We start from the raw sequence: 23,508 nt of genomic DNA on the forward strand, positions 1-23,508 counted from the left end.
AGAGTTTAGTGGATAGAAGAAGGAGAGGTGATATGATTGAGACTTTTAAACTGTTGAGAGGTGGTTACAGGGTTGACACTGGGGAGTTCTTTCGCTTGGTTGAACAGCGGGAAGGAGTGATGACAAGAGGCCATCCCTGGACGTTACGAAAGGAAACTGTGAGCAAGAGGGTGAGGAGTGGTTTCTTTGCGTGGAGGGTGGTTGAACCGTGGAATGCATTGCTTGATGGAGTGGTGAGAGCGAGAATGGTCAATGAGTTTAATGAGTGGTATGATAGACTTTGTGTTTCTTGGGGGGGGGGGGAATACCTCCCCTTGATGAATCTTGACAGACTTTATGTTCTTAGGAGAGACCTCCCACGATGAGTCTTTTGGCTCCATGGAGGCCTGAATAATAATAACAATAATGTGTTTCTCTGTTTAGTATGTTTGGAGATATAATCAGGTTTAAAAAACTGTACTGATGTTCTCATATCTTGAATGGAATTCAATCCCAGGTCTTTCCAACCAAAGGTGTCACTATCGCTAAATGCATGGCAAGTAGGCAATAAAAATGAAAACAATTAAAATAAATTCATTGGATTAATTTCAATCAATTTCAAATGATGGATTCAGAATGTAATGTAATAAAAATATTTTAATAGCAATAATCCAAAGAATATAGATTTTTACATCACTGAACATTAAACATTTCTTATTTTAATAATTAGTTATCTTTCAGTACTTGCTGATAAAAGCCATTAAAGTCAAATATCCCTAAAAAGTCTTGCAAGTGTGGCTGGTATTGCTTTGATACTAGTTTCGTCAGCACTATATATACATATGTAAAAAAAAAAAAAGAAAAAAGTCATCTATCTTCAAATATGTTTGTGCATAACAGTCTGAATATCTGAGAATATTTTACATAATAGTTTGAGAAATTTTCAAATCATATATAGCAGACTCTATACATTATATATAACAGCAAAGCAGGAAAAAAAAATTCACTTGTTATTTCAAAATAAAGAAATTTTATTTCAGTGAAGTTTTTAACATTCACTGGAGCACTCATTCCCACATGGGTTATGATATCTCAAGCCTTTTTATATAAATTTAAAAGGACCAAACTACACTAGACAATTCACCCAACTCCACTCACTCCTCAAACACAATTTTTGTCTGTTAAATACATGTAATCTGCAACTTTTTTTTTGTTCTGATTTTTACTCTATTTTTTAGCACACTATATGGAATATGGAAAAGAACTATTTGACTTTGATTGCAAAGACACATCAGATATACAAAATATGGAGGGTGAACCAATCACGTATGAAGAAACAGAGTATGTTATAATTCAAATGAAAACAAGAAAATCACCAGACCCTGATCAGATTCCTATCGATTTGTTGAAGAAATTAAATGAAAACACAAATCGTAAAACATATGCCAACTCAACATCACCAGAGTTCAAGATCATTACTATCAACATAAGAAGCCTGAATGGCAAAGAAATGGAGCGAGCTGAGGAATTGGTTAAGTACCAGTCGACATAATAGGGGCGACTGAAACAAAAAAGACAAAAACTGGTGAGTTCCTTCTGAACAAAAAATACAAAATGTTATATTCAGGAAATGACAATCAAGGAAAAGAAGGAGTAGCCATAGTATTCAACACTAAATATGAGGCTAATCTTCTTGAATGGCAGGTAGTCTCAAGTAGAGTGATGTGGGCAAATATCAGAATGGGGAATTGGGCAATGAGACTTATTTGTGCTTATTTGCCCCACTAGTAAGGTAGAAGTGGAGGAATTTTTTGAAGTTTTAGAGAAAGCAACTGACACAAAGAAGAAGGAATGGTTGGTCCTTGTTGGGATCTAAATAGCAGAGTATGAAATGATTGTCAGACACAAAAATATTTTGGGAAAATTTGGAGAAAAGAGCAAAGCTAATAATAATGGACAATACCTGTTGGATTTCTGCTCAGCACATGGACTGGTTATTACTAACACCATGTTTCAACATAAAAATGTGCACAAATTCACATGGAGAGAAGAGGCAAGGAATAAGAAAAGGCTCATTGGCTATGTTATTATTGATAGTGACGTTTTCTCCCTGGTGCAGGACACCAGAGTGTACAGAAGATTTGAAATTGGAAGTGATCACCATTTAGTCGTGAGCAGAATAAAACTGAATTTCATATTGAAAAGAAGAACACGGAAGAAAGTTTTAAAGAATAAAAGTTGAGCAGATCTTAGATGTGAACTGTAGACTAAAATACACAAACATTATTCAAGAAAAAATGAAAGTTTGAGAACAGGAACCAAACCTTAAAGATTCAAGCCTTAAGAAGAAAACATTGATTGATTCAGTAAGAGAGGCATGTGGTGAGGTTGTCTGCAAAGATAGAAAAATCAGAACTCCATGGTGGACGCAGGAAGTTAAAGAGGCAGTGAAGGAAAAGAAGAAAGCATATCAAAAGTTCCTGGCAAATAAGTCACCTTGTGCTCTTAGAGAATACAGAGATAAATGTAAGAAAGCTAAACACTGTGTAAAACTAGCTAAACAAAAGTTATGGGAAGACTTTGGTAAGAACATAGAAAATAAATATCAAGAAGGTGGCAAGATATTCTGGAGGTCGTTAAAAAAGTTCAGAAATGGAGGAAAGAGTGCTGTGAAAGGAATCAGAGGTGATAAAGATGACATGAAAACTGGAGAAAAAGATATTCTTGAAGTATGAGGTAATTACTTCGAAAAATTGCTGAATGAAACAATCGGTGACAGCACAGTGGTAAAGAACACTCAATAGAGATGCAGTCAGGAATACATATCCATACTTTAAGTAGAAAAAGCCATCAAAGGCCTGAAATGTTGAAAAACAGCAGGAGTAAATGATATTCGATCAGAAATGCTCAAGTGTGGAGGTATAAAAGCCTCACAGTGGCTGCACTCATAAGTTCAGGTCTGGACAGAGGGATGAATTCCAGATGATTGGAGTAGAGCTCTCATAGTACCCATATATAAAAAGGGAGATAAAACTGAATGTGAGAATTACAGAGGTATTTCAAGAACATTTGAAGAATATAGACTAATAAGTTTAATAAGCCATGTTATGAAATTACTATTGAGAATAATTATAGAAAGAATAAAAGGCACTTTGTCAATAGAAATAGAAGACACTTAATCAGGTTTTCAAGACAAAGGTACAAGAGAATAAATTTTCAATTTGAAAACATTATGTGAAAGAAGCTTTGATAACCAGAAAAGCATACATCTGTTTTATTGATTACACCAAAGCATATGATTCAATAAATCACAAGAAATTAATACATATCCTACAAAAAATGGGTTAAAAGGAAAAGATCTATGTATAATTACAAATATATACTGGAATCAAATGACCTCAATAACATACAAAAATGCATATTCTGACAGCTTTGAAATCAAAAAAGGAGTAAGACAAGGATGTGTCTTATCACCCTTACTGTATAATATATATATATATAGTGAACAAATTTTTAAAGATATTGCAGAATTGAAGGGTGTAAAAATCGGGGATAGGAACATTTCAACTTCAGGAATGCAGATGACATAGTCCTTATTGCTGAATTTGAAGATGATCTTCAAAACTCAAGCACAGAAATTTACAACAGAAGCCTGAAGACAAACAATTTGCAACAAACAACAAATAAGATACATACTAAATATGACTTTTAAACAAAAGAAAACTGAATAGGTTCAATTTTTTATATATTTGGAACAATGGTTTACAGACAGAGGAAATTCCCATAAAGAAATTTAAAAAAAAAAAAAATAGAGATAACAAGAAAAGCCTTTATTGATATGAAAACTGTTCTGACATTCAGAGACATCCAACCTTCTTTGATGTCTGCCCCATTTTTCAATATTAGTTTTTGTGGCACCCCCCCCCCCAAATGTTTTGAGGGGGGGGGTCAAACTGAAACATTTCAGTTTTCTGCCAAACCGAAATGTTTTGGTAAGCAAAAATCTACCATTAAAAAAGCTTTGTCTGTAAATGAAAAATCTTACAAAGTTGCATATAAAATAGCTAGGCACAAATAGCCCCACACTATATATTATTTTATTTTCATAGTGTATTTTATGTTTTTGTGTCAATAAATAGTTTTATTAAATACTTTTGTTTCAATAAAGTAGTTTTTCAGTTTTGGCTTTAATTTCCACTATTTTTGAACCCCCAAAGGGGGTGCACCCATAGGTTGAGAAACACTGACATAGACACAAGAAAAAGATTAATAAAGTGCTATATCTGGTCAAGTCTTCTCTACAACAGTGAAACTTGGACTCTAAATAAAGAAGCAGAGAAAAAATTAGAAGCTTTCAAAATGTGGACCATCAGAAGAATGTCTAAAATATCATGAACAGAGCAAATGAAAGACAATGTTTTAAAAAACAAAAATGAATAGCACATTAATGAAAATCCATTCATTTCAGAAATTATGGACTTTACAACCGTGTTATAAATAACTATTTTAATTTCCCGATGTTTTGACCTTCATATTAAGGTCATCAATAATTTGATCCCAAGATCAAATCGTTTTCTTTAGCATACTGTGTGAAATGTAACATTCAGAAATTAATATTAGAAGGGAAACTGGATGGAAAAAGAGGGAGAGGTAGACCCAGGAGAATGTGGTTTGAAAACATTACGGACTGGACTGGCTTGAATAACCATATATGTTCCAGAGCAGCAAAATAAAAAAAACAGTTTCGTGACATGGTTGCTAACCTCCTTCTAGGCGATAACACTTGAAGAAGAAGATTAGCACCTAAGGCTATAATGTACTAGGGTGAAGGTTAAAATGTTAAAAAAAATTAGGATATATATGTATATATATATAAATACTGTATATAAAACATTTCTTTAAATGCATAAACAATAACATTAATATATATATATATATATATATTTAAAATACATTTGTACAGATTTACACCCTATGGAAATATGTATAAATTAATTTTCTGTAAAACTTGAAAAACACAGGATAAATTTGAAGGTTAGAATAAAATCCAGGTCAGAGGATGAGTCTCAATAGACTGCAGCATGATGTTGCTCTTCTAAGTACAATGCCCAGATTTTGATCTGGGCATTGTACTTAGGTGTAGCAAAAGGTGTAGCAAAGGTGCTACACCTTTTGGCAACTCGTATTGCTTCTGCCTTAGTATCACCACTTCTGGGTCTGGCTCCCACTGACGAGACCTCAATGAAGGTCGTAACTGGTCTGGGTAGTGGCCCTTCCCTTAATGCATAGCATTATACATGTCCACAAGGAGATGTGCTTTGCATTATGGGAGATACTAAGACAAGGGGTGATGAGAGCTTGGTCCACCTTTACCATGAGTTGCCTCAGTCCTGAAGATACTTCAGACACAAACTTTGTTTACACTTGGATAAAGGATTAAACTAAATTTATTATAGTCTAACCAAGTGAGAAAAAACTTCCAACATCTTTCTCTAAATCCAGAGTAATTTAATAATAAGGTGGTACACCTTTTGGCAACTCATATAGATAAATATGACTTCTCCATTGCTTCTGCCTTAGTATCACCACTTCTGGGTCTGGCTCCCATTGACGAGACCTCAATAAAGATCCCAGAGAGAATGCTGAATGCTATTCTTAGAAATGTGGGTACTTTTACATCCTACTCGACGTACCTTATGTCGAGTAGGGAATGGTGTCTTTAAGGTTACATTCAGAAAGTTGGCAAATGCTCTCTAGCAATGACTTTGTTAGAGACATGAGGAAGAGGTGTACTCTATATAAACTACACTCTTCCCCAGCACAGCAATTGTCGGGAATCCTTATTGTCTGACCCCTAATGATGGTGGACTGTTGGATTGGGTTGGTGGTCTTGATGGGATGACCCTGGTGATTATACTGATGACAAGTTGTGGGAATGGTGTCCTTAAGGTTACAGAGTAGTCCAGAGCATGCTTGACAGGAGTTAGGATAGGACTACAAGTTAGCTATGTATGTTAGGGTGGACATTCATGTGCTGGGTCAAATTAATATCAGATTAAGGTTGGCATGTCTGGCCAAATCTTGACCTGGCACCAGCAAGATGCCGGGTCAGACTCCATTGCTGCAAAACATATGGCTGATTCTCCTTAGACCACACTATAGTGACAAGATGCATGGCTTTTATATCCATGCTTCACTTGCACTGGGGGCTGAATGCTTTCACGTCAGAATCCCATCCAACCACTACAACAATACTGTTCAGTTCTAGCACATTAAAAGGCAGTGTTAGCTGGAATTGTTTTAGTACTGTTACTATGTGATCACTCTGGCGATGAGGCCACTAGAATGGAAGCATTAAGGTGGCTACTGAGACTATGCAGCAACGTTTTCCTTCACCACACCATTCAGGTGTAATGTGCAGGAACCATTTCACCTGCAGACGATTTAGTACCTAGCTAATTGTCTGGGTGTCATGCTTAGAAATGCAGCCACCATACTAAAAATTTATTGAGACTCATCCTCTGAGTGCATGCTTCACAGGAGTTAGGATAGTTAGGCTCAGTCAGATTGCTGAAAGCTGGCAAGTGTGGTAAAATAATGAAAGCACTCAAATGAAAAATTAAAATTAACATGATTAAAATAAATAATTTCTCTATAAGGATAATTCTCTATGGTTCCTGTGTAGTAGATTTGCAGAGGACTGCCGAAGTATCTGCAGTCTCCTGATCAAATGTGGCTTGGGATCCCACACAAACAAACATTTATATGAAACCTTCTCATTTGATATAGAAGATTTTGAATCTGAGAGGGCACTGAATGTGGGCAGTAGATTTCCTAATGACTATTGAACTTAGGTAATTAATATAAATAATGCACCTTTGGTAGCATTTCAGTTTTATAAAACTTAGTGCAAACATTATAGAAAGCAGCACAGTTGCTACATTGACAGTGGATCAATTAGATGTTATGCTATCTAAGAAGACAGCAGCAGATATTAGAAATTCTGATCTTGAATTATTAATGTAGACCAGTAAAAAATCACCATATTCTACTCTGTGTGTTTTTAAAGAGGGGGTGAAGTTTCTTCAGACTACACATAGAACTGCATGGTGGGTGCAGGATGCAATGTCGAAAGCTGTTTTGATGATGTGTGCAGTGGCATTTACTATGAGGTCCAGAGCTTCTAGTAATTCTGTAATATGCAGGCTGAAGGATATTGTAATAGATAAATAAGTTTTTTCAGTGTGGTCTAAAATACTCATTCATGTAGGATGGTCTGACAGGGATTTTATTTTGATGGTGTATTGTAGAGATATTACTAGTCCAAGCCACAGAGATGGTACATTTGCTGATGGTGGATAGGTCCAATCACTGAGGGAGCACTGTTTCTAGCAGAGGCATAGCACTGTGACCTATAATCTAGTTTATATTGGATAAATGATAAGCAAAACTATTGACAAATAAAGACAGAAAGAAACACTAGTCCATACCGTAAATATTCATTATTAATTTTATCAATGAAGAGTCTCAAGAACTTTGTCTCTATTGCAAATGAGATTATTGTCTTAGTCATAATTATGGTTTAGATATCTTAGTCATAATTATGGTTTAGATATCTTAGTCACAATTACGGTTTAGACTGAACACAAATGGCCTTCTGTGGTACAACCTTATGAAATGGAGTAGTTGGTCTATGGAAGATGGTGATGAATAGTTAACCATTTCAAAATGAATGTCATCCAATTCTGCAGCACTTGTTTCATTGCTGGAGAAAAGCAATTTTCAGTTTTTTTCTTGACTGGCCAGTTGTAGAGTTCCACACAGTGTAAGGATAACAGAACTGATGTTTTTCTGCTTTGCTTTTTAGGACTTTTTTAGAAATTCAAAAGTGTATGAAGAGAATGGTAACATTCTGGTCCCTAAAACTGCTTTTTTTCAATAATTATATATTGTGTTGAAGGATTGAAAGTAAGTTAATGGTATCTGCCTTTCATTTTCCATGTCTTATCCTAGGTTGCTTTAGTGTTGGTTGATCTGGTTATAGATGTAAATTGGATCCAGGGGTTCTTTTAGCTAAGACATCAATTGTCATGCTTGAACATCTGAAAGCAATTAAATTTCATGGGGTGAAGCAAATGTGGAAGATATCCCAAGGTGTAATTTGAACTTTCTTACTGCCATGCATTCTACATTTCACAACAGTTTGGGAAAAGGTGGAAACCGTCTCGGTGTTTTGAGTATTATAGTTGTAGCAGTAGCTTGTATTATACACTTTATAATGTGAATCGATGCTTCGTTGTCAGGAGGACATCTGATAGTTGCAGAATCAAATTCTCACTAAGGGTGAGAATATATTTCAGTCAGCTTGATCTATTTTCTATCATAATATTTATGATGGATTTCTTAGTTGCACATGTAAAAGGGTATATGTTGCAGGAACATGACTGCTTCCATGTATATCATCTGCTATAAGAGAAATAGAGAACAAATTGTTTCCACATCCCTAGTGAACCATTAGCTCCATTGGCAGCTAATGCTTCACTAGGGATGTGGAAGAAGGTGTTACTTTCTGTGTCTAAGAGGAGAGGTTTTTGCTGTGGAGCATTTACTTGACAATGCCCTCTCTCTCTCTGATGATGGTATGTGCATTTCAAAAGGAACTACAGCCATTTAGATCTTCTATAACTGAGGGATGATAGCTGCAACATGTGATCATCAAGGTTGTCCTAGAAATATCAGTACCAGGTGGTAGATATTGCAAAAGATTCTACTAAGAGGCAATGACAATTGCCTTTATGTCAGTGACATAAGGTGAAACAGGATACTCAAGTTTTAAATAAGTCACCTACAGGCAACTAAAACATATTCTGCCTTATGCTTCTGCAGAATGAGCCTTGATATCATTGATGTTTTGACAGAATCCATGACAGCTCCATTGTAGAAATGTTTTATTATTATCGTTTATTATTATTATTATTATTATTCAGGCCTCCATGGAGTCAAAAGACTCATCGTGGGCGGTCTCTCCTAAAAACATAAAGTCTGTCAAGATTCATCAAGGGGAGGTCCCCCCCGCCCTAAGAAACACAAAGTCTATCATACCACTCATTAAACTCATTGACTGTTCTCGCTCTCACCACTCCATCAGGCAATGCATTCCACGGTTCAACCACCCTCCACGCAAAGAAACCACTCCGTACACTCCTGCTCACAGTTTCCTTTTGTAACTTCCGGGGATGGCCTCTTGTCATCACTCCTTCGCGCTGTTCAACCAAGCGAAAGAACTCCCCAGTGTCAACCCTGTAACCGCCTCTCAACAGTTAAAAAGTCTCAATCATATCGCCTCTCCTTCTTCTATTCACCAAACTCTGCAGTCCACATTCCCTCAGCCGATCCTCATAACTATCCTTGTACAGTCCTGAAACCATCTTTGTCATCCGTCTTTGTATCCTTTCCACAGTTAATTTATCCCCTTCAAATCCTGGGGACCAAATCTGAGAACAATAGTCTAAGTGTGGTCTGATCAGAGACTTATACAATGGAATGATAACCCTTTTATCTCTGCAGGTCAGTGTCCTTCTCATAATTGCAGCAATCCTCTGTGTTACCTTTACCACCTTTGCAATATGTCCACTAAATTTCAGGTTTCTATCAATCATCAACCCCAGATCTTTCTCCCCTACTTCCTCCAGTATAACTCCTACCATAGAGAATGCAGCATCCCATCGATGTTTCCCAAACCTCAAGACCTTACATTTTGCTGCATTAAACTGAAAACCCTATTCATTTGCCCATCTATCTAGCTTATTCAAATCCTCATGCAGAGCTACCACATCTGCACTATTACTAATAATCCTTCCCAGCTTCGCATCATCCGCAAACAACTGAATATCCCCTTGCAATCCACTGGCAATGTCATTGATATAAAGGTTAAACAATATAGGTTGTCTGGTAGAGTCATGTAGTTTCCAGTTTTGATTTTGTAAGGTCTTGCTTTTATTAGTTTTGGATATTTTTACTTTTTTGGGAACTGTGAACACCCAGTGAGTGATCATATCTTAATCTCAGGTAAAACATCCAAGATATTGTTAAATTTCATCCAATCCATTAGTAATTTTAATAATTGCAGCAGCTTGTATTATACACTTTGTAATGTGAATCGATGCTTCATTGTCAGGAGGACATCTGATAGTTGCAGAATCAAATTCTCACGAAGGGTGAGAATATATTTCAGTCAGCTTGATCTATTTTCTATCTTGATATTTATGATGGATTTCTAGTTACCTATGTAAAAGGGTATATGTTGCAGGAAAATGACTGGTTCCATGTATGTCATCTGCTATAAGATGGATGGAGAATTTTTGCTGGCCTGGTTGGACAAGTGGTTAGCATATCCGCTCTTCAGCCAAAGGTTGTGGGTTCGATTCCGCCATGGACATGGATGTTTGTGATTGTCTCTGAAAATACCAGTGGTGGTGGTGGTATGCAGTAGATGGCATTAGTGTAGATGATGATAGTTGCAGTTTGTTGTAGTTGGTGGATTGAGTGGTGGAGACAGAGTTGTAGAGTAGGTGACCTTCCTCGATGAGTCCCTTGGACTCCCTGGAGATGTCACGTAATAATAATAATAAATAATATAATAATAATAATAACTGTGGATTCCTGTGTGGATAAAATATCTTTTTTCTTTTTCTTTTTGCCGAGATGTTTCAGAGGTTTTTCATTGTATAGTACATTCATCTGCATAAAGAATTTTTATGCAAATGAATCATTTCTGATTTCAAGAGTGAGACCATATTTGTTATGAAAATACTTTCTAAATGAGAAGTAGACTAAATCACAGCAATCAGTGATGATGTAACTGTGAGAAGGTGGAACAATTATTCATTATACAAATTATGGACACAACCACCATGTTAAAGTATAAACTTAAGTTTAATATAAAACAAAATAATCACTCGACGTTTCGACCTTCACATTAAGGTCATCATCATCTAGAGTATACACATATATACAAAGAAGCAAGCTACACTAAAATTTACATAGTATGCTAAGTTTTTGCCACCCTCTATAATTTTAGAGGGTGGCAAAAACTGGCTGAATTGTATCCCAACCATTCAAAAAAGTGATTTCTTTCTTACTTGTTTTAAAATATATTTTCTTGAATTTAAGGGATGGCAAAAAATAGTGTGTGCCTAGGGGTGGTATATACCTTAACAATGGGTCTGCTGTTGGCACTAGAAGAGTAAGAAGGGATCACTGTGAGGCTCCTAGCTGGCCATCCAGGAATGCCCATCTTGCCAAAGCAAGGGCTAATCTGTGCAACACCACCAGGCTTCCTTTTCCTAGTCATTCATGGATTTCATCACCACACAGGAAATGTGGTGGGTGGGCACTTGATTGCAGTGATGGTGGCCTGGAGAATAGGAAATTTAAAAAAAAGACTCAAGAGAAGTAGAGAAAAAAAGAAAAAAAAAGGAGGGAGAATGAACTAGCAACATCACTAGGAGGTGCACCCATATGGAGAGCTATATCTAGTTTGCCTGTTTCTGGAAAGAAGGCTCTGCTATCATATTAGAATGACTAACACATATTCAAATGATAAGTAAATAATTAATGATTTCTGAAGAAAAGATGAGAACTAAAACCCAAGTATTTTCCAACCAAAGGTATGATATTATATACAGTAACATTCTTATGACTGCATTATTATGGAAGCAAATGTCGAAAATATGAGACAGATTCAAACTCATTTTTGTATTAAATGACATCAAATGTAGGAGATGAACTGAAGTCTAGATGTCCTCAAAGACAGAAGTTTGAGGTCAGGAGCCAAATGCTTTCTCTTAATAAATTTGCTAGTTTATTCCCATTTGAATTCCTATATGAAAATTACAGAGGAATTTTTCTACTAAGTGTTCCAGGTTAGATTTATACAAGAATTCTTGAAAAGCGGTTCAGAAAGATTGTGGAAGAGAAACTTGGAGAAGAACTTAGGTTGATGCTAAATAGTGGTTGTCAAGATCAGATTTTTACTTTAAGACAAACAGTTGAGAAATTATTATTATTATTATTATTATTACGTGTATCTCCGTGGAGTCAGTAGACTCATCATGGGAGACCCAAACTATCAAAACAATATCTATCATACCTCTTCTTCAATTCATTTACAGACAAAGAACTCACAACTGAATCATTCACCACCCTCCAAGCAAAAAATCTCGTTTTAACACCCTTGTTAACCACACTTTTCCTTAATTTCCAGGGATGATCTCTTGTTCTTCCATCACTATCACACAGCTGAAATATTCCCCTGCATCACTCTTATAAAAACCCTTTAATAATTTAAATGTTTCTATAATATACCATCTTCTCTGTCTATCAACCAACCTCTGCAATCCCTAAGCTCTCAATCTATCAATGTAGGGAGCATTTTTTACATCACTCACCAACTTAGTGAGTGATGTAAAATCTCCAGGTTGTGATTTTACATCACAACCTGGAGATTTTACATCACTGATTTTACATTAACCTGGAGATTAACCTCCATGAGGAGGTTGTGGAGAGGGCTCCTCTGAGCCCTCTCCACAACCTCCTCATCTCCAGGTGACCAGACTTGAGCACAGTAATCCAAATGTGGAAGTGTCAACGTCTTATAAAGGGCATTGCCCTAGAAATATCAGTACCAGGTGGTAGATAGATGCAGGCACATTGCAAGAGGAAATAATAACCTCTCTATCTATGGATGTTAGTATGTTCTTCAATAACCAAGTAATCCTATGTGCAATCTTGAACACCTTAGCAATGTGCCCTCTGAACTTCATCTCCCTATCCACCAACACCCCAAGTCTCTAGTCTCATCAATCTCTTGGAGTACCATTCCATCAATGTGGTACACAGCTGGTAATCTTTTAATAGCAAAATGCATAACTTTATACACATTTTCACATTGAACTGACATCCATTACTTTTTGCCAGCTTATTTAAATCATCCTGCAAACTCTCAACATCAGCTTGATTTTTTATTACGCTACCCAACTGAATATCTCCCTTCAAGCCATTTCCTATATCATTTATGTACAAATTAAACAATAATGGCCTGAGGCACACTACTGGTCACCTGCCTCATCATGGACTCTGCTCCTCCATATACTACTTTCTGGTATCTCTCCATGAGCCATTCTCTTATCCATATCACCAGTTTAGTATCCATCCCCATCTGCTCTAATTTGAGCAACAGTATTCCATGGAGGTATCCTGTCAAAAGCCTTTGCAAAATCCAGAAGTACCACTGTGTAGCTATTTCCTTTGTCCAACTCAGATGTCATTCTATTATAAAAAGTTAATAAACTGCTAAGTCGACCTTTAACAAAACCATGTTCGCCCCCTACAGAGTATCATATCCTGATCCATCCATTCTTGAATTTTGTCTTTAACCAACTTTTCCAATACTTTTACCACCACTCCTGAGATGGTGATTAGTCTGTAATTAACAACCACAGTTTTAGAGCCACCTTTATGCAAAGGAACCACTTTTCCTTCCTTCCACTCCCTAGGGACCATACCAGAGATCAAACTTAAGTTAAATAACCAAGTAAGAGGCATTGACAATTGCTTTGCACATTCACGCAACACACGAGCTGATATTTCATCTAAACCTACAGCAGTGTTTGCATTTAAATTTTGCAATATACTAAGTATAGTTCGCCCACCGTTTGTAGATCTCTCCTTGGCATTTTGCCAAGAATAGTCGATTCATGCTGAAGGGGAGAAAGAAATGAAGAATGTACGAATTGGTCGCCAACATGCAAAATCACATGCTTTCTTGCCTGTCGCTGTACTAGTACTAGCTTGATTTTTGTTGTCGCTTTTTTGCATTATTTTTTATTATTAATTTGTATGATGAATCCAGTACAGTCAACAAGTTCTGTTGTTAAACATTTCAGTAGCTCTTGCAAAAGAATACTGAATAATGTGCTGACATTCTGCAAAAAAAGAATTGTCTCCTTGTTCCCCTTTCTCAAGTCATAAAACGTACAAGTGGAATTGCAGGCGTATCCGGGTCGACTGTTAAAAGAATTCGTAGGGAATCAAAAGGTGAATGTAAGCCAAAATTTAAATCTTCTAAAAAAAAAGCGCCAGAGTAAAGAAAACCATTGAAACCGTAGCTTTGAATGATTTTGATGTAGACGTTATAAGAAGTATTCATGAATTTTATGTGGTCGAGAAAAGAGTGCCAACTGTTCCGAAATTGATTCCTGTGCTTAAAGAAAAAATTAATTTTCCTTGGAAAAGAGAAACTTTAAGGAAAATAGTTCATGAAATCAGATTTTGTTTTAAAAAGTCCCAGAATAAATGGAAACTTATCATGGAGCGAAGTGACACTGTTTTATCTAGAACGCAGTATTTGAGAGCAATAAGACGTTTCAGGGAGGAGAAAAGACCGATTGTGTATCTAGATTAAACTTGGATTGATAGTCATTTAACTTATGGAAAATGCTGGCAGTCTAAAGAAGAATGTGGAGTGCTACAACCCGGAAATGCCTCGCGGTGCATAATAATTTTGTGCGCAGGTGGAGAAATGGGTTTTTTACTGAATTCAAACTTACTATACAAAGCCAATTACCATAGGCAAATGAATTCTACGATCTTCAAAAAGTGGGAAGAAGAAAAACTGATTCCAAACCCTCCTAAAAATGCTGTTGTTATAATTGATAATGCTTAATATCACACTATTCGATTAAACAAAGTTCCAAATTGGTCTAATAAGAAGCAAGTTCTTATGGATTAGCTCTCTGCAAATAACATTTCTCATTACCCAGATATGCGAAAAATTGAATTGCTTAATTTGGTCAAAAGAAACTCGCCCACAACTAAACTATTTAAATTTGACATGATGCTCAAATAGCATGGATTTCTAGCTTTGAGGCTACCACCATATCATTGCGATATTAATGCTATTGAGTATGTTTGGGCAGAAGTGAAACGTTTCATTCGCCATCGTAACTGGAGATATTGACATGTCGAAACTTTTTAAGCTTTCAGAACAGGCGATTGAAAGTATTACAGTTCAAAACTGGAGAAAATATTGCTTTCATGTCACCTCATTGGAAAACATGTATTGGGACAGTGACGGAATTATTGAAGAATTATGCGAACCTCTGGTGATCAGTTTAAGTGAAAGTGATGGCGATTCGGACACCGATTCAGATGACTATGAAGATTAAAAAGATTTGATAATGGTATTTTTTTCCAACCTTTTTTTGCATGGGTTTGTTAAAAGAGTCACAACAAGTCATAAATAATTAATTGGTTTAGGACATTAAAGTGTCTCAGTTCTCTCAAATGTAAGTTTAGAATATCTAAGTTCGTTTGAAAAAATTTCTGTTTTTCTGTATAATTATTTTTATTTTATAGAAAACTTTCTTACAAATAAACTTAGTTAAATTTTTGTTTTATGCAATACCTTTTTTCATTTTGTTAATACTCTACGTACATTTTTCCAACTGTTATACAAGCAAAATAGTTACACTTTAAAAACTACAATGATTGTAAAAGAAAAGCTAAATTTTCCGACCTGTAATAATAAACAAACACATCCCAGAAGACAGATTGATTACCCTATTATCAGAATGGATTCTCCTTTTTCTGATATGCGCAGAAGTGTCGAGGGACCTCTAATCGGTGGGCGAACTATACCTCTGATTTATTAACTCAATTCTCACATTAGTTATTGCTACAGGTACAGAGATATCCTCACTTGGGTGATAGACTTTTGAAAAGTGATCACTCAGTAACTCTACTATTGCATCTCAATTGGTCACCTCAATACCATCAGCACCCACTACAGTTATCCTTTCAAAGTCATTCTTCCTTTTACTTGCCACATAGCAGAAGAACTCTTTGGGATTATCCTTGATCTTCTTTGTTAATGTGTTCGCTGCCACGCTCCTCGTGCATAGTTTGTTACTACACACCAAGCACTTTCACTTCTTCAAGGTCAGTACGAGTTGACATACAAGTATATTCGTATCATGTTGGAGGCTTAATGGATTTTTTACAACACTCAACAAGAATTAAAATAGAATTTAATACTTCCTATATTTCGTCCTAGTCACTAGGACATCTACGGGGATTACAAAAACAGTTAATGTAACATTCACACAAATAATAAACAATACTGAGCCCAACCACGTGGGTGACACTAAAGTCCTATCTAGTTGGAGCGCCCTCTAAATATAGGAAGTATTAAATTCTATTTTAATTCTTTTTGAGTGATGTAAAAAATATCCATTAAGCCTCCAACATGATGTTCTCACAGCACTTAAGCCTCTACACACGAAGTATATTCGTAGTTGGCTTGTAAGGCTCATAGTTCGCTGCCATGCTCCTCGGGCATAGTTTGTTACCACACGCCAAGCACTTTCACTTCTTCAAGGTCAGTATGAGTCGACATACCAGTATATTCGTAGCTGGCTTGTGAGGCTCATATACCAACTACGAGTATACTCGTAGTTGGCAGCGAATGTGTTAAGGTCTTCTCATAATCTGATTTAGCTTTTCTTACTATGCTGGTAACCTTCCTAGCTTGAGCCACGTACTGCTCATGGGTGTACTGATCGCCTTTCTCCTTGTAAATTATCCATAACATTTTCTTTTTTTGCAGATCAAGCCTGATACTACTACTCATCCATCTAACGCCTACCTTGTTTGTCTTCCTGACCATGGGAATACATTCTGATACTGCTTACCTCAGATACCTGCTGATTTTATCCCATGCACTACTAACATCTTTCCACTGCAATATGTTCTGCCATGGGATGGCTGTAAGCTCACTCCAAAGCTTGTTATAATTATCTAACCTGTAGTTGCGTATATACCCCTTCTTAAGAGAGAAATCCACAAATTTTGCAACCCCCCAAGTCAACACCACATGATTGCTCTCACCAATTGGAAGTAACGAGGACACCTTACTTATGCATATGTCCTCTGAACCTATGACCAGATCCAACACTCTCACACCACGAGTGCCTTCAGTTATGTGCTGTTTCAAGTAATTATCTCTTAGAAGGTGTATGAATTCCATTTCCTTTCCATGAATTCCAAATCATAGGAATATGACAAGCATCTGTACTTACGTTTTGTAGATCTGGAAAAGCATGAAGATGCCCAGAAAAAAGCTTTTCAAAACACTACAATAATATGGAGTGAAGAGAACATTATACAGAGCAATACATAGCCTATATTTAAGTTGTCAGTCAGCAGTTAGAATTGAAGGAAATACAGAAAGTTGGTTTGATGTAAAATCAAGGGTAAGACAAGAATGAACATTATGAAAGAAAGTAGCATCAAGCTTGATAGTAAAATTGGAGATATCAAACTTAGTTCTTAGCTTTATGCAGACGATGCTGTACTCTGAAACACATCTAGTGCAAGTCTCCAGGATTCACTAACTAAATGGAATAACAGCTGACCAAAACTATGAAAATGGGCAGGAGCATAGAAAATGCTGTATTCTGAAATTCTGAATGGAGATCCTATAGAACAAGTAAAATATTTCAGGTATTTAGGCACAGTTTTTAGGAAGATGGCAGATTAAATTTATAAACAGACTACAGAATAAGCAAAACTGGTATGGCAGGTAGCCAGCTGAATAAATTTATATGGAATAAGAGACTAATTAGCCAAAAGATCAAACTAGCAGTATAGAAGACAGTGTTCAACCAGTTTTAAGTTATGGATCTGAGATTTGGGTTAGAAATAAAGCAGCTGATCAAAGACAGACTACAGATATAAGGGTTCTGAGCAAAATTACAGGGAGTAAACTGATGGCATCAATGGCAGAATTATATTAAAAATGAAGATATTAGAAAGGAATTTGACATTATTAGCATTCAAGAATGTGTAAGTAGAGCTAATCGAAGGTAGTGTGGTCACTTAAATATAACGGGTGAGGAAAGGTTAGCAAAACAGGTGTTTGATGCCAAAAAGGCATGAAAGAGATCCAGAGGAAGACCAAGATCTAGGTGGATTGATTCAGTCAGAAGTGCCTTAGAAGCACGAAATGTTAGATATGACAATATTGGAGTGCTGACAAATAATAGACTGATTTGGAGGCAAATTATAGATAGAAGATTAACAATAATGTAAACTTAATCATGTAGTATTGTCATAGTAACCTGAACATTCATTGAGGGTACATATCAAGAAACTGATGATGGATTTCTCTGTTGAGTTTTTGACCTCTTAGGCTTCAGTTTGATAAGAAAGGAGAAGGCATGAAAGATGAAAGGAAAAAAGCTTAATCATTAAAACAAATTCAGAAAAACTATGGGTCTGAATCACAGAGTTTAACTGATGAAATAAAAGTGATCAGCTGAACTGAAAAAAAAAAAAAAAAAGAATGTATGCATTAGATCTATATAAGAAAAGAGTGTACTTTGCAAATATGTGGAACTGCATTTGAATGAGTTTTGTATGAGATATCCGGAGTTGCTGTTAGAAGGAAGGGTGGGGGGGTGAGAGGGAGAGAGATGAATGTTTCATTCAGAGATCTGAGATAGTAAAAGGAAAGACTAAATAATAGTAGTAGTAGTGGTAATGAATGGACTGAGAAAGATGAGACTGAAAGAATGGATATTCATGATAGGGAAGGGGAGGAAGAGAGGATAGATAAGAGGATACACAGGGAGCATGGACACTGGAAGCAGCAGTGGATATGCAGGGAGAGTGGTCAACTTGTACAGGGAATAAGACAAGTTGCGAGAATTGCTACATTTCTGTCAGTTTATTAACTGCCTGTACTGAATTGGTGCTCCTCTCCCTCAGATCATTCATCAAGAATTCCACACATGAAAGGTGAAAGGAAAAAAGCTTAATCATTAAAACAAATTCAGAAAAACTATGGGTCTGAATCACAGAGTTTAACTGATGAAATAAAAGTGATCAGCTGAACTGAAAAAAAAAAAAAAAAAAAAAAGAATGTATGCATTAGATCTATATAAGAAAAGAGTGTACTTTGCAAATATGTGGAACTGCATTTGAATGAGTTTTGTATGAGATATCCGGAGTTGCTGTTAGAAGGAAGGGGGGGGGGTGAGAGGGAGAGAGATGAATGTTTCATTCAGAGATCTGAGATAGTAAAAGGAAAGACTAAATAATAGTAGTAGTAGTGGTAATGAATGGACTGAGAAAGATGAGACTGAAAGAATGGATATTCATGATAGGGAAGGGGAGGAAGAGAGGATAGATAAGAGGATACACAGGGAGCATGGACACTGGAAGCAGCAGTGGATATGCAGGGAGAGTGGTCAACTTGTACAGGGAATAAGACAAGTTGCGAGAATTGCTACATTTCTGTCAGTTTATTAACTGCCTGTACTGAATTGGTGCTCCTCTCCCTCAGATCATTCATCAAGAATTCCACACATTTTCTTGAGAAAATTAAGAATATTCAAATACAAGAGTTGGATTTGTTAGTCAGCTTTGACATTGTTTCTCTCTTTACCAACATTCCATTATCTGACACTGTTAATTTATTATATGTTGATTATCCTACTGATATTACGAGGAATTTTGAATTTGTTATAGAACCAGGATATTTCAGCTGGAAAAAGATATATAGACAAGTTGAAGGCAGTGGCATGGGTAGCCTTCTATCTCCACTGTTGGCAAACTATTTTTTGAACATCTGGAAGATACCTTGCTCTCATCCATTCATCCCCAACCCTCTCATTGGTTTCATTATGTTGATGATGTCTCTGCTGTTTGGCTTCATTCTGAAAATGAATTTACCACTTTCCTACAACGAATCAATAGCCTTCATCCACACATTCAATTCACCACGGAAAAAGAAAAGGCTGGTAGTTTACCATTCTTGGACATTCTTCTTAGGTGCACAGCCTCCGGTAATTTATCAACCAGTATTAATTGAAAACCTATATTTACTCGCAGATGCTTTCATCAAAAGTCTGCTCATCACACCTCTCAAAAAATTGGTGTTATCAAGTCTTTAATTAATAGAGCACATAATAGGTGCTCCTCTCCCTCAAGCTCACACAAGAAGAACTTCTCACTATCAAAACGTTAATGGAATTTAATAGTTACAACCCTAATCAAATCCAGCAGATAATTGACTCTTATATTCCAACACCTCAGGATTTTTCAAAGAGACTGCAGGGTTTCAATCCCTTATATTTCTGGTATCTCTGAATCAATTGGTAGAATTCTGAAGAAGTATCACCTTATTCCCACATATTTTCCTATCAACAAAATTTCTCATCTGTTGCAATCCAAAAGACAAACTGTCACCTTTATCATCAGCTGGCATTTACCAGATAGCTAGTGGCTGTAATCTGGAATACTTTGGGCAGACAGGCTCGTTCTGCGGGAAAAAAAAAATTAATGAACATCAGTATTATATTGAATACATGTGAAACCTCAAAAGTCTGGTCTGGCACAACATAGTATTGACACTAAACATAGTATCCAGTGGGATGAAGCTTGTCTTCTTCATAGAAGCAGGTTTAAATATGAATGCTGGTTCAAAGAAAGTTGCGAAGCTCTTTTACATCGGGCAAATTTGAATCAGAACGATTGTCTCTCTCTCTCTCTCCCCCAAAAGTTTGGGAGATTCATATTTTATGTAGCCATCAAAAACAGTTTTTAATTGGAAAACCACCTATACCTTGTATTCCTGTTTCTTTGATTTGCTTGTTTCTATGCACTGATGATATACTGTTATTTTCAGTATAAAATATCTCTATTTTCATTTCATTAAAATTAATTACTGTGGTTATCGTGTAATTTGTTGTTTTTAGTGTACTATATGGTTCTAAAAAATGACACTGCCTAATGAGAAGTGAAAGCAGAGTGAGAAACGGACAGCAATGGTAGGCCGGTAGAGATACCATTGCTGTCAACAACAAAGGCAAGCTGATGAATTGTTGAGTTGAAATGCTGATTCTCTTCAACTCAATTCCAAAATATCTGAAACTGCCATAACAACATTCATTATCTATTTCTTCAAGTTTAAACTTTTGTTTGTGTGCGAGGTATATGGGTAATGCTTTGAGTAATGGTTGTCAGTTTAAAGAAGAAAAAAATGTAATCCACATTCTGGATGAAAAGACCTTTTGCTGTATTATATAGGTAGAATGAGAATGCAAAAAACTGATGAGGCTAATTTTAGGATGATGGCAGACAGACATAACTGAACTTTAGAGGGCATTTGAAAAAAGTGAGCAGAAGAGTTCAAAAGATCACTTGTTTATTAAAAAACACCACCAGCAAATATGGATAAGAAAGTTATTATCTCTCTTAAAAAAGAGATAACTTCCTTATCCATATTTTTATCCCTACTTATGAAATCTGATAAACAAACAATTATTATTATTATTACTTGACACTTCCAGGGAGTCCAAAGACTCATCGAGGGAGGGCATCTACTCTACAGCTCTCTACCTCCACCACCTCCAATCCACCAACTACAATGAACCACAACTACACTTCTTCATTCTGTGGTTAGTCTATAAATGCTAAATAGAGAAGTATTTGATAATAAGTTTAGTTTAATCCTTTATCCAAGTGTGAGCAAACAAAGTTTGCACCTGAAAGTATCTTCAGGACTAGGGTAAGGTACAACACCAGGCAACTCGTTGCAAAGGTGGAGAAAGCTCTCATTACTCCTATCTCAGTACCCCCCATAATGCAAAGCACATCTCCTTGCGGATATGTGTGATGCTATGCATTAAGGCAAGAGCCACTACCCATACCGGTTTCGACCTTTATTGAGGTCTCGTCAGTGGGAGCCAGGCCCAGTAGTGGAGATACAAAGGCAGAAGCAATGAGAGGTCAGCCTAACCTATAGGAGTTGCCAAAGGGTGTGCAACCTTATTATTAAATTACTCCGGATTCAGATAAAGATGTTGAGAGTTTATTTTTCACTTGGTTAGACTATAATAAGTTTAGTTTAATCCTTTATCCAAGTGAGAGCAAACAAAGTTTGCACCTGAAAGTATCTTCAGGACTGGGGTAAGGTAGTGCAACACCAGGCAATTCGTTGCAAAGGTGGAGAATTGGAGAACTCATTGCTTCTGCCTTTGTATCTCCACTACTGGGCCTGGCTCCCACTGACGAGACCTCAATAAAGGTCGAAACCGGTATGGGTAGTGGTCCTTGCCTTAATGCATAGCATCACACATATCCGCAAGGAGATGTGCTTTGCATTATGGGAGATACTGAGATAGGAGTAATGAGAGCTTTCTCCACCTTTGCAACGAGTTGCCTGGTGTTGCACTACCTTACCCCAGTCCTGAAGATACTTTCAGGTGCAAACTTCGTTTGCTCACACTTAGATAAAGGATTAAACTAAACTTATTATAGTCTAACCAAGTGAAAAATAAACTCTCAACAGAAGTTTTTGATATTGTCTGTTTTTTCATGATTTGCCTCAGTGCATGCATATGGTCGATTGTACTATATCGTTTTTGGAATCCAACCTACTCTATTGGTTGTATTAAATCCAGAATAGGTGTTATTCTGTTAGCTATTGTTTTTTAAGTATTTTATACAGAACTGATAATAAGCTAATTGGTCTGTAATTTTTGGCTCCTTTATTTATAAATTAATGTTAATATTGCATTATTCCAGATTGTAGGTATCTTCCCTTTATCAATACATAAGTTGATAAGGTTTGTTAGATGTTTTATTAATTCTTCACCAGCAATCTTTATTAACTCAATTTGGATTTCATCTTCTTGAGTTTTTCCATTTTTCATTTGGTATATATAGCTTCATGTACTTCTTTATAGATTATTGGTAGTTCAAAATTGTTTTCAATATTGGAGTTACTTCTATTATATTGAATGGTTTTATCTGATTCATCTTTATAAAGTTCTTTGTAAAATTATTTCAGTCTTTTGATAATTCCTTTCAGATATATTGATACTGTACCATTCTTTTCTTTTATTGCTATTAAGCGTTTGTTTCCAATCGCTATTGTTTGTTTTTTTCCAATCATAATGCTTCTTAGAATTTTCATATTTTTGTTATTTTCTATTATTTGTTTGATTTTTCTAGAGTTATAAGTTCTGATTTCCGTATAGTCTTGCATAATTCTATTTTTTAAGTAGAGTTTTTATCTTGTTTCATATCTCATCATGTTTATGGTTTCATGTGAAAGTTTGTTTTCTTTATTCTTTGCTGATGTACTCTTAAAATTATTTGCAGATGTTACTATAATATCTGTTATTGCTTGATTTAGTTTATCAACATCATCTTCAAAAATGTTTATTTTATCTAATTTTTTATTTATTGTTTTTTGAATTATTATTATTGTTATGTGACACCTCCAAGAAGTCCAAAGACTCATCAAGGGTGGGCACTAATTCTACAACTGTCTCCACCAAATACAACAAACCGCAACTACCATCATCATCCACCACTAGTATTTTCACAGACAATCACAAACTTCCAAGCTCACAGCAGGGTTCGAGCCTGCAGCCTTTCGACTGGAGAGCAGATATGCTA

At 36.1% G+C, this 23,508-nt stretch overlaps 1 protein-coding gene across 2 annotated transcripts in view; it reads right to left on the minus strand.

The window, feature by feature from the left end:
- Positions 1-618: 618 nt before the first annotated feature.
- Positions 619-23,508, minus strand: part of LOC150106226 (gamma-tubulin complex component 6-like) — a 909,633-nt gene continuing 886,743 nt past the window's right edge. For both annotated transcript variants that reach the window (XM_090392253.1, XM_090392252.1), the window contains one exon: positions 619-809. In XM_090392253.1, coding sequence (XP_090248379.1) covers positions 706-809 — 104 coding nt within the window. In that variant the 3' untranslated portion in view covers positions 619-705. The remainder of the gene's footprint in view (positions 810-23,508) is intronic.

The sequence above is a fragment of the Typopeltis vanoorti genome, chromosome 5 (assembly GCF_054136105.1).
Source record: "Typopeltis vanoorti isolate ZY-2024b chromosome 5, IOZ_Tvanoo_1.0, whole genome shotgun sequence".
Classification (NCBI taxonomy): domain Eukaryota; kingdom Metazoa; phylum Arthropoda; class Arachnida; order Uropygi; family Thelyphonidae; genus Typopeltis; species Typopeltis vanoorti.